Source organism: Macrobrachium nipponense, chromosome 43 (assembly GCF_015104395.2).
Source record: "Macrobrachium nipponense isolate FS-2020 chromosome 43, ASM1510439v2, whole genome shotgun sequence".
Taxonomy (NCBI): Eukaryota; Metazoa; Arthropoda; class Malacostraca; order Decapoda; family Palaemonidae; genus Macrobrachium; species Macrobrachium nipponense.
Window position 1 is genome coordinate 44,229,056 of NC_061104.1, and position 16,663 is coordinate 44,245,718.

A 16,663-nucleotide genomic window follows, 5' to 3' on the forward strand; every position below is an offset into this window, starting at 1 on the left:
CGCAATCTAGATCATGAGACATGATAAAAAAATGAATAAACGGCACTTATCCACACAATAGCTGAGGTATCATAAAAGATAGTAATCATAATACTGGTAATAACAGTAATGATATCGGAGAGAAGAAAAATGCATTAAGAGTTATAACAGTTAGTGCACAGACTATATAACTTAAATTTTAACTAGAGACCTTAGGTGGTTACAGTAGCCAGGTTCAGAAGGCTAAATACGAAAAGTGAATGTAGAAAACTTTAACTTTATAGTATTCATAGTAATAATGAAAAAGTAAAATATCAACAATATAATAATAATGACAGAATCTGCAGATGACATCTTGTCAATACAGAGATTGAGTCCTTTAGGGGACAAAGGCCTCATTTTCCATATCTCGTCTGTTGAAACAAACGTGGCGTTTTATTCGACGAAATGCTGCTAAACCTTAAGGAGGTTTAGTCTAAAGATGTGATGTTTTAATGCTGCCATGCTTCTTTCGGGCGCCACGGACAGTCCAGTCCATTGTTTTTCTGTTTTCTGACAGTGTTGATGACGTATCTAGGCATTTATCCGTCTACAAATTGGTTTGCCTTTATCAGTTATGTTATCTATTTTCGCCTACTTTCTTTTCTTCACATAATGCACAATCAATTCATTAAAAAAAAAAAACTTGCAGAAACTGTCCTTGTAGACTTGGTCTATGTGAATATCTCATAAAATAGCGGCCCCTAGACGTTCAATATTATTGCGCAATGTGGGTTGCACAATATTTTGACGGTGGCCCCTAGACGGTCAATATTATCGTACAATATTTTGGTTTGTGCAAAAGACTGTACCGTATGGAGGCGATATTGAAGGTTGTGCAATATAATGCGCAATCGTGAGCACAGACGTACAACCACATTGTGCAAACAGTCAGTCCCTGCCAGAACTTCATGTTGACTGACTCTGAATTGTGTTGCGTGATGATTGCTCTGGCAGCAAGTCGTAAGAAAGGGAAGAAAAAAGGCTTGCAGAAGGGTAGAAAATGGGCCAAACAGTGGTTTACTGATAGGGAGAAGTTCACCCACGAAAAATTACTCAATGAACTGAGAGTAATTGAACCAAATGATTTCCGCAACTTTGTACGAATGAACGGAGAATTATTTGATGAACTCCTTGCTTTGGTTGCTCCTGAAATCGAAAAAAGGAACACTATCATGCGCGATGCAATTCCTGTAAGCCAACGGTTGTCCATAACTCTACGATATCTCGCTACCAGGAATAGTTTTGAAGATCTAAAGTTTTTAACTGCTGTGTCACCTCAGTCAATAGGTCACATTGTTATGGAAACGTGCACTGCTCTTATCAACTGCCTCAAGGAATACATTAAGGAAAGTTCTTTTTCTATTTCAAATCCTTTTATTTATACATTCAAAATATTGGCATACATTGGCTAGAACAAAACTTGACATTGTATATAAGGTATACCTACATGAATTTGGAAAGTAACTGCCTTACTGAAAAGTAGTGTAATATCCACCTGTGTCTTGCGAGGAGGCACCTGCTGATTCATACTGACGGAATGAAGGGGAAGGGAGGTGCTGAACACTATTATGGTGTGGACACACGTGAGACGTTAATTTCAACTGAATTACGGTGTAAGGTCCCCATTTGTCCCTCAAACAGTATCTCATTGATGGCCTTCTTGGCAAACAACTGCTGTTGTGGATCCATTTTTCGGAGCTCGACTGCCCAAGCTGCAGCAAGTATGTCGCTGTCATCTTGTGGTTGTTGAAGGCGTTTGTAGGCCAACTTCACCAATTCCTCAGTGGGATCTGGAGCTTTACGTTTCCTGTTCTTTGGACGAGATTCATCATCCGCCTGAGAAAAAGAATAAAACTAAATTAAGTTTAAGTATAAGGTTGGGCGTTTAATAGATGTCCCTAACCTAACCTAACCTAACCAGACTGAATATCACGACTTTTTTAAAGTTTCGATTCCTTCAGTAATAGATAGGAAGAAAATAACTTCAGAAGCGAATAACTCAAAAACTATTTATTTCTCCCAAAAATTAGTGTTATATAAGGATTCTACGGACAAAAATAAATAGAAAATCTATTAAAATTATTTTTTCCGCTGGACGCCAAACAGAAAAGACCCGATAATATACCAGGAATGATTTCCTGCACAAAAAAAATCAACTTTTACATTCGTAGTTTATTAATCTATTACTGATTGCATTGATTATGAGAAACAGTGAAGAAATAAGGGATCTATATACCGAACGGTACCTCTATAACGGGCCTTGGGAGTGGTCAGTTATAAAGGTGTTTTAGTGTACTATATAAGCATTTTGCGTCCAAACTATTTCATGGATCATCGTCAAAATGTACTAGGTTCTTCTTGGATGCCAAATACATATTTTGTTAAAATGCCTGGTCCTGTATTATTTTCCCAGTAATCCTCCTAACAGAAAGACAAACTGACACACAAACCGAGGGTTTTCAACTCGGATGTATCCGTGCAGCATGACCATATTAGCAAGTTTTCAAAGTATTATCTTTGCTTTTCAAATTGTTTAGGATAAAAAACAATTATTTTCATCATAAATTCCGTTGACAACTGCCAATTTTCTGTCGCTCTTATGAAGTTGTTTTTCTTTGTTGCAGGTACCAACTACAACCCAAGAATGGAAACAAATTGTGCAAGATTTCTACGATCAGTTTAATTACCCCAATTGCCTGGGTTCAATCGACGGCAAGCATGTCGCAATCAAGAAACCTGACAATTCTGGATCACTTTACTTCACTTATAATAAATTTTTCAGCATTGTGATGAAGGCAGAGTTAAACGCAAACTATGAGTTCATGATGGTTGATGTAGGAGTCAATGGGAGAGTATCGGACAGTGGTGTAATCAGTTACACGAAATTCGGGCAGGCGCTTGCTGGTAATAGGCTACATTGGAAATTCCGGAACCAACACAACCGCCTAATAGTCAGAAAATATTGCCATTCGTTTTTCTGGGAGATGATGCCTTTGGACTAACTGAAAATGTTATGAAACCTTACCCCCAATCAGCATTAAATGCGAAGAGAAGAATTTTCAATTACCGATTGAGTCGTGCTCTTAGTGTGATCGAAAATACCTTTGGGATCTTTGGTCAGCCGATTTGGTGTGTTACAGAAGCCAATAGCACTCTCTCCTGAAAAAGATCGAATAGTTGCCTTGGCATGTTGTTATTTGCGTAACTTTTTACGCAAGCGCCATTCACGAGCTTATGTCACAACGCAACTCGTGGACTGTGAGGATGTGCAGGCAGGTGTCATCACGAAAGGATCATGGAAGGGTTTTGTAAATGAGATAACACCACTTCCGCCAAACACTACCTCCAGAAACGCAACAAATAGTGCTAAAAGCAGTCAGAGAGACCTATTCTGAGTTCTTCAACAATGAAGACCAGGTTTCATGGCAATGGAAAAATGTCGGCGCAGTTGGCTCGACCAATAACTGAATCGAGAAGAGTATCCTCAATAATAAAAAAAATGAAGAACAGTAAAATAAATAGTTAAATCATAAGGTATCTCGAAAACTAAGCATTTTTCCGAGAAATGGTATTCATGAAAAACGTCTTAAAATGGGTTTATTTTACCAGTAGAGAGTGTCAAATATCAAAAATCCCTAACCTAACCTAACCAAACCTGACAAAACCTAGCCTAACCTAATTTTAAGACGTTTTTCATGAATATCATTTTTCGTTAAAATGCTTCGTTTTCTAGATATAATGTGTGGCTCATCCAATGTTCAAAGGAATAAAAACCATCTTTCCGCAGCAGAGGGACAATTTATTTTTGGTTTCTACATATATTTTAGGGTGTGTAGAATGTAATTATATACATTTCTTTATGAGGCCCTGTTCTGCATTATTACCAATAATAAGTTGGTATTATGTAAGAGTAAGATAAACTTGTACAGAAACTTAATAAAATAGCCCACTTACCGCGCTGGTTTCATTTGCATCGCAACGATCCTCGTTGTCATGAATATCCTGAGATATGTCCATCGTGCTAATTGAAGCAGTAGGTGTTTCCTGAGTTACAAGAAACTTCATTTCGTCAAAATACCAAAGCGTGGGTTCCACATCCTCTGCATCGGCACCACTTTCCTCTGCATCGCGAATCCTTTTTAATTCTTTCCGGAAGTTTGTTCGCAAAGAATTCATTTTTTTTACTACATCTTGTTTCTCAGCATACGGGTATTTTTCGCGGTACTTTTGTATCAGCACATCGTACTGCTCCCCCTTTTTGGCACGATTAGTATAATCTTTGCATTTCACATCCCACAGGGCGGGAAGACCACGATACACCTCAATAAATTCAATAATGAATTCTTTTTCGGCTTTTTTGTCACCCATGATACGCGTGGTTGAGGAGAGACAATAACCTCACACGACCGCTGGAGAGAAACTGACAGGATATTGCGCAATATAGCCAACAGACGACACAATATTATCCCGTTTGCGCAATATATTTTCAAGTTTTTGAAAACCACACAATATATTGCACAATCTTTCAATATTGCCCACACACGATCAATTATATTGCGCAAACCAAAATATTGCGCAATAATATTGAACACAAAATTCGGAGACCTATTAAGCGAAGGGAAACTGAATTTGCCAGAGCCAGCTAAACCAGAAAATAGTAGCAGAATTTTGCCATATGTATTCATCGGAGATGAGGCTTTCGCGTTAAGGAAGCATTTTTTAAAGCCTTATTCCTCTAAAGACCTCACAAAGGAGCGCAGAATATTTAACTATAGGCTCTCTAGAGGAAGAAGAATAATCGAAAATGTATTTGGTATTATGACTTCACGTTTTAGGATTTTTTCTTCACCAATAAATCTAAAGATTGCTAATATAGAAAAAGTAGTATTAGCATGCTGCGTTCTACATAACTTTTTGAGAAGAAAATGTAGTGCATCATATTTGCCGCCGGAAAATGTAAGCAATGATATAGGCCTAGGCATTGAAAACCTAACCATTCCTGATGTAATGCTCGGAGATGTTGCTCTACAACCTTTGGAAAGGACACATACCAGAAACCCTCCGCAAGAAGCTAAAGAAGTCAGGAATCAATTTATGGCTTATTTTATGGAAGAAGGTGCCGTTCCATGGCAAGACAAGTCAGTAGGAAACTAGAGTACGAGACCAAGTTTATATAAATTCAGCGTAGTCTTTAGCCCCCCCAAAAAAATAAATAAATAAGTAAAAAAAAAAAAATTAAACTAACAATTGGTCTCAGACTTTTCCATTGGATAGTTAGTTAAATTCTAAACAAATTAATTATTTAGTTCATGGTGCTTTAAGGTTTTGGTGAACTTTGTATGAATTAAAACAATTCATTCTGTATAACAAGTGCATATTATTTCTTAATAATTGTATGTATAGAACTTCATATCATTGCTACATAGTACTTAAAATATTAAGTACAAGTCACATTATTCAAGGAGAAAGCATCCCTGAAATTGTAAAAGGATAATTAGTGTTTAATAAAAATATAAATTTCCCTTACCATCTCTCTTTCAAAGCTTTCCTCCTCTAAAGAAGACCTAGAGCGTCCTGGCATTTCTTGGTCTTTCAGAAAGAGTAATTTTTCGTAGTACCATAAGTTGGGCTTATAAATGTCATCTGTGCTGGCTCCAGATTTGTATGAGGCCTGAACCTTTTTAAATTCTTTTCTAAATGATGCACGTAGAGAATTAATCTTACGTAAACATGATTCACGATCAGCATTAGGGTCACATTCTTTCAGTTTTTCTACTAATTTGTCTTGAGCAATTTGTTTTGCGTGTTTGTTATAGTAATCTGCCGATTTAATTTTCCACAAACACGGGAAAGACTGGTATAGGTCTATAAAGTCACTTAACACTTCTCTTGAATTGGCGCTATCCATTTTCAATTTCACTCAACATACAAAAATAATGGAGCCTTCCTCGTGTACCCAACAAATTATCACTTGGCTCGAAGCTCCGCCCACAAAATATCAGGAATGTCTTGATAGCGTCGAGCCAGCTGCGAGTGGCTCGTTGCACGATGCGCAAGCCCCCATACACTATGAAAACTCGACGCGTTGCACGTAGCGCGATTCGATGCTCGATAGTGTATGGGGGCCTTAAGGGCCGCGATTACGCTTCGTTTTACATATTACCCCGCCTGGCAGCAATTTAGGATAGGGTTGCCCTTTTAAGTTAACTGAACAAACTTCAAGACAGCCAGTGAAAAAAGTTGATTTAGTAACTGCTAATATGGGATATCATTGTGGTATGCATAAATAATTTGTTTAGAGAGAGAGAGAGGAGATTGTCTACAGTCAAATAACTGATTCACTACAGAAACGCATTTGATATAGTAGAGAGAGAGAGAGAGAGAGAGAATGAAGGTTATAACCTCCTCGGTTATAACGGTAGTGAGAATGGAGGGGCTTTGGGAAGGTGGGTGGGGGGGCGAGGTGTTTGCGGAGAGTTGGTGGGGACTGGGGGTTGGTGGCGCGTCTGTGGTCAGGTTTCTTCACGGCTCTGAAGGAGGGAGTTGGTCTAACCAACCTTCTAAAATGAGCCTACATAGGCAGCGTCAATATCTCTAGGATGTGAATATGTGAACGGCTTAGGTATCTGTCAATAAAAGTAAACAAATGAAGCAGCATTGTTGCTCATTTCTCAAACGATCCCAGCAGACTGCACTTATGACAAGCTGTGGCATCTGGTAACTTCCTTACCAGGCACGAGAGAGAAGCTGTTGTTTACTGAACATGGCGCCTGGGCTAGGTAGTCAACTCTCTCTCTCTCTCTCTCTCTCTCTCTCTCTCTCTCTCGTCTCTCATTCTCTTCTCTCTCTCTCTCTCATACACGTGGTCTCAGCCATGCAGTCGTAAATTATAAGGTGATTCATGTATGTTTGGTATACATTTAAAAAAAAAACAGAATTTTATATAAAGGGTGTTATCAGCAAAAAAATTATCTTAGTTACATGTCTTTACGTACAAACGGCCCACGAGAGAGAGAGTTACGAGATCCGAGGTTACGTCCAGGATTAGTGGAAGCGCCCCATCAAGAATAAACCGTGTAGAAAAATCCACTTCACACGGAAGTGTCATTCGATATATAATAGAGGTTCACGGTAAGCTTTTCACAAAGCAAACATTTGAAGTTTTCACCTATAGCATCAACTTCTACACGAGCCAGTATGGTCAACGTTACGACCAAACAGGTGTCTTTGAAAGGGGTTTATCAATTTTATTCAGGGGGATCAGGGGCAGTACGTACTGGCCTCAGCTAACGAATGGATCACTGGGTACACAGAGAACAGAACGAAGGAACCGTAAAATGCCTGGCTATGGACTCCTTCTCTCTATGGGGCACAGGGTATGGGGACAGGTTTATTTCCTCTGAAAGAGTAAGTTCTATTTCAACGGAGTGTTATCCACTGGAAGATCCACTTAGCCGCTGGAAGTCTTATTCAAGGAAAACTATATTCCATGAAAGAGGTCTCTGAAGGTATATGATATATGAAAGTGCAGTAATGTTTTATGAACCAATATATTCAGCAGTTCACTTTTTTCTTTCTGGTTGCTTTCCATTATTTGCTTCATAAAGTTTAGGCGTTTTTGTTCCTATCATTGCCACTGTATATTTCGTTATTGGCATTGGTCTTTATCTTTCTTACTGTTTATTAAAAAGCAGTTCAAAACTCTTCTTTTTTTAAGGAAGACTGAATTCTCGGATGCATAGATTTTATGCTTTATTCAAGAAAGATTTCCACTTCAAGTTTCACCTAACAAAAGCTACATTCGATGAAAGCTGTATCTAAACGTATTTCTATTCATTCCCGTTAACATTCCATCAAACATATTCCTGTGCAAGAGTTATTCTTTGACGTTTACAATATTCAGCCTAAGTATGTCCATGCAGTTATGGACGCATCTGTGAAAGCTCTAGTCTAAGAAAGTATTTAAAATTAAAACAGCGCTTCCTCTAATAGTTTTATTCGATAAAAACTATTCTGTGAAAGCTTTTGTGTCTGTGAATGACTTTTTGTTTATGAAAGCTTCCTTATGTGACACCCATTCAATGAAACCTGCACAGTTAGTATCATTCATCATTCATATACTGTCTGTTCATTCCAGTCACTGCACTGAATACCTCATCCGGTTCAGAGGATCATTTGCATGAGTAAACGACGTCCCACTGTATTGTTTCTTGATAGTTCTTAAGTCAGTGGGTGATATGAAACAGTAACTTATTAGAAGTTCAGCGGTTATGACACTCGCTTCACCAGAGAGAGAGATCCGGGATCTGATTTGCAAACAAGGCGGAAAACTTCAGTTGTGTTCTATAGAATCCCAGTGTATTTGGCAAGGGGGAAACGCTTTATGTATATACACATACATACAAACATACATACATATATATATAATGTGTGAGTGTGTATGTATCAATATGTGTACATTTAACATACTTAACACAAAATGGCAAGTGCTATATTAAATACTTCTTTGAATATTCTACCCTTACAGAACATTATATCCACCGAAGAATGCATGACATATTGCGGCTGTAGCTTCAAGTCGATGCAGTAAAGTACCGACAATGAATATAACTGTACACGAATATGTGAAGAAAGCTAAAAGACCAAACTACAGCACTGCCTCTTTATTGTCCGCAATACACACACAGCTTAAAGAAAATGTTGCATCGTACAATCTGGTCATTTCGTCCTATTATCAATTCTATGATATTTTGAAATTCAATTGTAATTCATAGTTGCTATGTTACGTCAACCATAAAGCCGGGTATTGAACTTCTGCGAATCTTAATGAGAAATGTCGTATCACACACCTCTAATACTGGCTATGTAGCACCTTCTGATCACACACGCACACCTTACGAATGCTAATTCTCGACATTTTGTAAGTAATTTTCTCTTTCCCACACCCGAGCATTCTAATTCCCTGTTCTCTGGAAGCTCCATTTTCTAGCTGAAAAGGGTAGTAGAACTTTTAAGAAATAAATAACACACGAACACACACATTATATATATATATATATATATATATATATATATATATATATATATATATAATCACATCACCACAGGTGAAGAAATGAGAGGCTGTGGTGATTTGTGAATAAAACAATCACGTGTTAAAGTTATATGTAATATATATATATATATATATATATATATATATATATATATATATAAGCTTTATTTTGTATCAAAAAAATATATGTAATGTACCCGAAAATGTCAGCACCGCGACAGGAACAAGCAATCGTATAATATTTTATTATAACTTTTTTTTTCTTTTAACGAAAGAAGTACCGCGACCCTAAGTTTGACACCTGCCAGACTCCCGTGACATTTGACGCGATTATATCCAAGTGGCAGCCCTTTTAATGCAAGCCCTTGGTCTTATGTTCATTAGTTTCAAGAGACTGTGCTTTGGATTTTGTGAGGGTTCGTTCCGGGAATAACTCCAACTCTAGTACTAGCATATTTTACTTCAGTTTCAACGTGCCGCATAGGACTAACAGCAGCGATAATTCATACCTTCAACCTATGATTAATCTGTCATTCTATACTTAAATAAGAGAAATATCAGTATTTTACAGAAGCGTTGAAAAATGTCAGTACAAACGGACCGAATACAAAAAAAGTACTATAATCGCATCCCCGTCCTCACTACATCGCCAGTAATCAGATAACGCCCACCATGAACCCACTAATGACTGGGAAAATCCCGACTTATCGGCAAGTTATCAGATCGCTAAACAAACCAAATAACAAATTATAACGCCACAACGCCGTGAAACACATTAAGAGAATGGTTTATCTTGTAAACATTTCTTTCATCCAAATCTTATTTGCTTTCACCTCAGTGTTAAATTGTTTGTGTATGTTTTTTTTTTTTTCTATTTTGCGGGGGTGGGAGATGTGGGTGGGGCGAACAGCTACGTACTGTATGCTTCTACAGTAGTACTCTTCCTGTCATATAATTTCTGTTGCTTATTGGCAACAAACTACATTGATTTAGTCTACTACCGGTGTGCAGTAGTTGCAGTACCACCTTTACAAGAGACAAAAATCGTGGAGGGCAGGCCGAGTGGGATACCAGTTTCAACCAGAATGGGCGCTGCCCTCGCTAAGAGACGAAGTGACTCATACGATGTGTAACTTCGGTATGGTTCGATTCGTGCTGTATTGCTCATGTTACTCTATATACCTTTAATAATCTAGTAACTAGATTGTGAACGGTGTTTACATGCTTGGGGAATTTTGTTTTCATCGTCTAAAAAAATATAACTTACACGTAAAATAACCTAAAATGATCATATGTCCCCTGAGCGTTTGTGTCTCATATTTCTATTCCTTACCACTTTTATTTAACCCCAATAGCTGATTCACCTACTAACTAAACAGGCGGTGGTTTTTCTCCAAGCCTGTTGTACTAATGCGGCTGCATTAAATCAATAGCCTGCAACTCAGGGTGAGGGCTGTTGCCAAATGAAGGCGACCTCCAGATTCCATGTTTCCCGATCCAAACGATTAATAAACACAAAAGTGGATAATCTACGCATGTAGCCGTGAACAGAGTACCAGTACACCCACTGTACTAAAATACAGCGATGTCTAATTCCAGCAGTAACTTGAATCGTAGCGAGGTCTGCAGCAAAACCCGTTGCCATCGTCCACTGAACCACTGCACGTTCGATTTTTCTTTTTTTATTATTTCGCTTATAATACGGATTTACTTCCAATTTCGTGTCAGCAACGCATGAGTTATTTATATTCCATAAAAGAACACGACAGCTTGTCATTCCTAGTCAACAACGATCCAAATATAACACAAAGAATTTAGGTGGGAAACACTTGAACGCCATTCTATTTCGCGTCTTCCTATAAAAATATTTATAAGGCGCAGTTTATTATTTTTTTACATGAACTGTATGCCCGACAAAGTATAATACGTTTACGAACTTGAATTTCAGCCACGCATACTTTGCGGCGCCGTAAGATGATGTCATGAGTACTATCTGAAAAGTCCGTTACGAGTACTGTGGGGCGCAAGGACACACTGTCATTTCAAATATACTTCGTAGTTCATTGCTGTTAAATCGTATATATATCGGGAAGGTGCATAACGAAAGGAGTTCCCTTGTATACCATCTCCAAATAAATATGTCCAATACAGAATGTTAATTTCTAACTACTGTTAAGACTTCGACCTGACAGTATAACTTTTCAATTTTCTCTCGAATGTTCTCACAACTGAATAGCGATTACAAGACGATCTATAGTACGTTAAAAGAAATGATGACGTTTGGCACACATGAGAAAACGGCGACTTTAAGTCCTGCCATAACACACGTCTGAGGCTTCCAAATTAATAAGGACATTTAAAGAAAAGCCTTTTAACCGTGGGTATTGTGCGTTCGTAAAAAGGAAGCACACATACCCAAATAAGACGAGAATGTCGCCCCCAAAAGAAAGGTTGTGTGGCTTTTTGCTTTGCCGAGATGGAAAATTTCCTTGAGAATTAGCTGGATGCCATTTTGATAGCCTCGGTGTTCGGAATTGTAAGATACGCCTGAATGGCAGGAGACAACCAAACTAAAACAAATGCAGCGTTGTGATTTTACATAATATGACTGCAGACGGTTAGCAAATAACCTTATGGGGGCCTCCCGAGAGCCTCAGTTTGAATCGGCCGGGAGAGCTGCGTCGGCAACCAAATGAAATTCTTTTTATTATTATTAACATGCGAAATGCAGTTACATAAAAGACGAGATCCAAAAAGAAAGCAATAAAAACAATGAACGAAAGGGTTTCATTATTTTACGAACACGACAGAAGCTCAAAACCGCCCATAAACGATGACGTCATGTTGGGTTCTCTGTTGACATCTGGCAGCCCATCCCTGAGCCCGCTCGCTCACCTCGCGGCGCGGCGATCCAGCAGCATCGTAGTCAGTCATCACTCGGCATCAAGAAGACACACACGTACTCGTCCACCATGAGGGAAATTGTACACCTCCAGACCGGTCAGTGCGGAAACCAAATCGGTACCAAGGTGAGATATTCAACATATAACAGTGGTTTCTTTAAAGTGGATTCTGCGAGTGCACAATGTCTGTATATCTCTCTAGATTTGAATTTGGAGGATGAGGACCGACCGGCGAGCGAGAATTCAACTGTCACGCCATCGAGGTTGGAAGGAGCGGCTGGCGGGCGGAGGATATCCCGGTGATGACCGGTAACTTTTTTCAAAAAGAACCCCCCGCCCCCCCAAACACCGACCCGGTGCCTTGGTCGGTTGGTGGCGAACGTCGTCAATTGTCGATGATTTTCAAAAAAATACTGAAGTGCGTAGATACCAGTGGAACTTCAAAACTTAAATTTTTCTTTCCACAAATCCAGTAGGATTAGATCTAACTAAAAAATGTCATACGTAACCGCTTAATTTTAAACTGGTTTTGAAATTTTCACCTTTATTTCGTGTCAGAACGAGACCAATTAACATTTTAACCGAGCCGCACACTTGTACAAGAACGAACACAAGTGCTACATGGAAACTTTCAAATGAGGTTCTTTTTTTTTCCATGTTAAACTAATACCTAAATGGTTAATACGTAATTTAAATCTGCCCTCAATGGCCGCGGGGTCTTGTGGTCTGAACAGGATTATCAACCGGTATTAGGCAGCAGCTTGAGCCCAACACCGGCATGCTCGGATTAAAGTTAAACTGGAAGATTAGATATCCCTATTTTAGTGAATTTTGTGTCAAGATTCCTTCGAAATCCTGCCCGTATATATTAAATTTGATCATATGATTGCCTATATTCTGTTTTTTTCCATCTGTCCATCCGCCTGTGGTGTTTTGGTATGGTAACTGCGTCCTGGGCTTTAGATAGGTACATTCAGCTTACATTCAACGATTATAATATCTTATTAAGAGTATTAAGGTGTAATTCGCATACAGTAAATTATTAACTTTTCAGTTGCAAATGTACACCCAGATATCCTTTTATTTACCTAAAACTTACACAGCGTAACTTTTTAAAGTCCGGGACGCAGTGTTACCATACAAAAACCACAGGCGGATGGACAGATGGAAAAAAAAAAACTATAGTTATGTAGAGAGAAATACTTAGGATACAACAGTCTGAGATAAATGTAAGTCCAAAGCCAGATTATTGTATAATTGAGAGGTAACCAAACTTCTAAGGCGGTTGAAGACTATGACTGTGGTTTTTGTACTACATTTTTCTGTAAGTTGCATTAGATGCAAGCAACAGAAAATCTAATATTTTTCCCCCAACGTAGAACCCAGCCGTGGGAAAATCCTTTTGGCCCAGACGAGTGGGCTTTATACAACATTGAAAGTGATCTGGCGTTCCAGTGGTGTTGGAAGGGAGTTAAGTCTACGGGCCAAACATGCCGAGTTTAAAGTTCATGTGTACCGACAGCCCCTTGTGGGGCATGCCTTGGTGACGGCATTTGACATGAAATTTACCGAAGGTTGGTTAAGCTGACTAGCCATTTGATGTAATGTAAATGAATCAGTCAAGTAGTCTTCCCCCCCCCCCCCCTTCCCAGTACTTCATTCAGATTCTCAAGGCTCTACCTGCCACAAATACCTCAAATTTAATGGGAATTATCCCCCACCCCCGTACATAATACAAATTCCCAAGAATACCAATACCCTAACCCTGTAAGAGACGGGTTTTGATATAATAATAGTTTGCTGAAACCACTTAAAATTCGTACGTGTCAAGTTACCCAACCGTACATAGATGCAGATAAATGTCACTCGATTGCTAGCAAATCATAATTTTTTCAAAATTTCTATTGATGGCAATGTTGGGAGATTTGGTACAGAAACGAAATACCGAAATAAATGGTGGCAATTGTTTTTGGTAAAAAGTAATGGTGCAATTTGTTGCATGTTCAAAATTTGTTTACAGCTGTTACAACTTTCAACTTTTTTCCACCCCATTAGTGTAAATCTCTGATTATTGGACAATCAAGGTCTTGTAGGACAATACCTTAAGAGTTGTAATCTGTCAAGTCGGCAGACTTACCTTGAATATATTTTCCTACCATAAACGATTTTTAAGTATTACTGGTGTTTTTGTGCAATCCTTTGTTTAAACCAGAGTTTTCAAAACCTTAAAAGGATTCATACAGTCTGTCATTCAAGGCATGCCATACAATTCACAAATTTAAATTTTTATTTTTTCTTATAATACAGTGAATCTTTGTACTAATGAAAAATTATTTTTTTTTTCCAGTTTTGGGAAATCATCAGCGATGAACATGGTATTCAGGCTACCGGAGAGTACACGGGTACAGATAAAGACTTGATGGACCTCCAGTTGGAGAGAATCAACGTCTATTACAATGAAGGCAACCAGGGGAAATATGTACCTCGTGCAATCTTGGTCGATTTAGAACCCGGTACCATGGACAGTGTAAGAGCTGGACCCCACGGACAACTCTTCAAGCCAGACAGCTTTGTTTTTGGTTAGTGTAAATCTGGTGCTTGTGGCAAACTTGTAAATTTGGCTATTAGTTTGTGTTTAAATCTAGTGCTTTTGGTAAACTAAATTTGGTAATGTGTGTATGATGTAAACATAAACCTTAAGTTTTAGTCGACCTTGTTATAAAAAAATACAAATAAATTCTTCATTACAGGTCAGAGTGGTGCTGGCAACAACTGGGCCAAGGGACACTACACAGAGGGTGCTGAATTGGTGGACAGTGTCTTAGACGTAGTTCGTAAGGAAGCAGAAAAATGCGATTGCTTACAAGGGTTCCAGCTTACTCACTCCCTTGGGGGTGGCACTGGTTCTGGTATGGGCACACTTCTAGTCTCAAAAATCCGTGAAGAATTCCCTGACAGAATTATGAACACATTCTCTGTCGTCCCATCACCCAAAGTAAGTTTTTGAGATTGAATTTGTTCTGGTTTTGTCTTTTAATATTGCTAATTAACATGAGCAGTTTGGAAGCTATGCTAATAGTGCAGTGTTATTTACTTTTGAAATTTTCATGCTTGACATACACGAATTAGTTTTTCTTTGACAATTTTCTTAGATATTTTCATTCTTGATGACATTTACAAATTAGTTTTCCTTTGACCTAACCTATGTTGACTTGCATGATTGCCAATGCCCTTGGTATTCATTTTGAAATTTCAGTTAAATTATAATATTGTAAATGGAACTTGTCGGTTTGTTTGGTGAAACTAGATATCTTAATATTCCAAAATTAACCAATTTTCTTTTTCTAGGTATCCGACACCGTTGTGGAGCCCTACAATGCCACCCTTTCCATTCACCAACTAGTCGAGAACACAGACGAAACCTATTGTATCGACAACGAGGCCCTGTACGATATTTGCTTTAGAACCCTCAAACTCCAGAACCCAACCTATGGCGATTTGAACCACTTAGTGTCCCTAACAATGTCAGGTGTGACGACCTGCTTCAGATTCCCAGGTCAGTTGAATGCTGACTTGAGGAAATTGGCAGTCAACATGGTACCCTTCCCACGTCTTCACTTCTTCATGCCCGGTTTCGCCCCCTTGACAGCCCGTGGATCTCAACAGTACAGAGCCCTCACTGTTCCCGAACTCACCCAACAGATGTTTGATGCCAAGAACATGATGGCAGCTTGTGATCCCAGACATGGCAGATACTTGACAGTTGCTGCCATTTTCAGAGGTAGGATGTCCATGAAGGAGGTTGATGAACAGATGTACAACATCCAGAATAAGAACTCTTCATTCTTTGTTGAATGGATCCCCAACAATGTCAAGACTGCCGTTTGTGATATCCCACCCCGAGGCATCAAGATGGCCTCTACCTTCATCGGAAATTCCACCGCCATTCAAGAACTTTTCAAGCGTGTTGGAGAGCAGTTCACAGCTATGTTCCGCAGGAAAGCTTTCTTGCATTGGTACACTGGTGAGGGTATGGATGAGATGGAGTTCACTGAAGCAGAGTCCAACATGAACGATCTGGTCTCCGAATACCAACAGTACCAAGAAGCTACTGCTGATGATGAGGCAGAGTTTGAGGAAGAAGGGGAAATTGAAGGCGATTATGCATAAATTATATTCCTATTTTCCATAATTTTTTATTTTTATTTTTCATGAGTTGTACATTCCTTTTCATTTTATTCATTGGCAAGATCAAATAGGAACAAACATTTTCTTCCATTTCTTTCTATTTTTTTGTAAGTAAATAATTTATAAAGGATGTTGCTTTTGTCTAACCTAAATGTAAGCAGGAATAGTGACTTGTGATTGAGTAAGGTATAACCTATATTAACTGATGAAGTGCTAGCAGATGAACGGTAGGAACTTTTAACACCTACAAGTACTGGTCAACGAGTAATTAAATATCTTAAGGGTACACAGGATCAAGTACTGGTGGTGTCATCCCACTGCTTAAAATGGTCACACATGGTGTGCAATCATAAGTGGGAATGATGGAAGACTGGTTTTAATGTCTCCATCCTGAAAGGAAAAGGCTCCAATACTGTGGTTAGTATGGTGTTGCGTCCCACCTCGGTGGCAGTGGGTTCGATTCTCCGCCATACCATTGAGAGATGTATTTTTGGTG

The 16,663-nt window shown here is 38.8% G+C and overlaps 2 protein-coding genes across 4 annotated transcripts; one reads left to right on the forward strand and one right to left on the reverse strand.

The window, feature by feature from the left end:
* Positions 1 to 1,385: 1,385 nt before the first annotated feature.
* Positions 1,386 to 12,104, reverse strand: LOC135213702 (uncharacterized). Of its 3 annotated transcripts, none has more exons than XM_064247803.1 (2): positions 11,972 to 12,104; positions 1,386 to 1,857 (listed from the first exon to the last, which is right to left on the reverse strand). In XM_064247803.1, exons 1-2 carry the CDS (start codon positions 12,008 to 12,010, stop codon positions 1,588 to 1,590), a joined length of 309 nt encoding a protein of 102 aa, XP_064103873.1. In that variant the 5' UTR covers positions 12,011 to 12,104; the 3' UTR covers positions 1,386 to 1,587. The 3 variants fall into 3 exon arrangements, with proteins under 3 accessions (XP_064103873.1, XP_064103871.1, XP_064103870.1); XM_064247801.1 differs by lacking the exon at positions 11,972 to 12,104 and adding an exon at positions 5,549 to 6,823; XM_064247800.1 differs by lacking the exon at positions 11,972 to 12,104 and adding an exon at positions 3,976 to 4,826.
* LOC135213701 (tubulin beta-1 chain) lies at positions 11,976 to 16,297 on the forward strand. Its single transcript, XM_064247799.1, has 4 exons — positions 11,976 to 12,105; positions 14,327 to 14,558; positions 14,730 to 14,974; positions 15,328 to 16,297. The coding sequence occupies exons 1-4, from the start codon at positions 12,049 to 12,051 to the stop codon at positions 16,147 to 16,149; spliced, it is 1,356 nt and encodes a 451-aa protein (XP_064103869.1). The 5' UTR covers positions 11,976 to 12,048; the 3' UTR covers positions 16,150 to 16,297.
* Positions 16,298 to 16,663: the final 366 nt, after the last annotated feature.

Bases quoted from the DNA above. Each gene is read 5' to 3' on its own strand.
- LOC135213701 (XM_064247799.1), top strand. From the start codon at position 12,049: ATGAGGGAAATTGTACACCTCCAGACCGGTCAGTGCGGAAACCAAATC. The intron at 12,106-14,326 runs GTGAGATATTCA...TTTTTTTTCCAG, and splicing joins GAAACCAAATCGGTACCAAG to TTTTGGGAAATCATCAGCGA. The intron at 14,559-14,729 runs GTTAGTGTAAAT...TCTTCATTACAG, and splicing joins GCCAGACAGCTTTGTTTTTG to GTCAGAGTGGTGCTGGCAAC.
- LOC135213702 (XM_064247800.1), bottom strand. From the start codon at position 4,389: ATGGGTGACAAAAAAGCCGAAAAAGAATTCATTATTGAATTTATTGAG. The intron at 1,858-3,975 runs GTAAGTGGGCTA...TCTTTTTCTCAG, and splicing joins ATGCAAATGAAACCAGCGCG to GCGGATGATGAATCTCGTCC.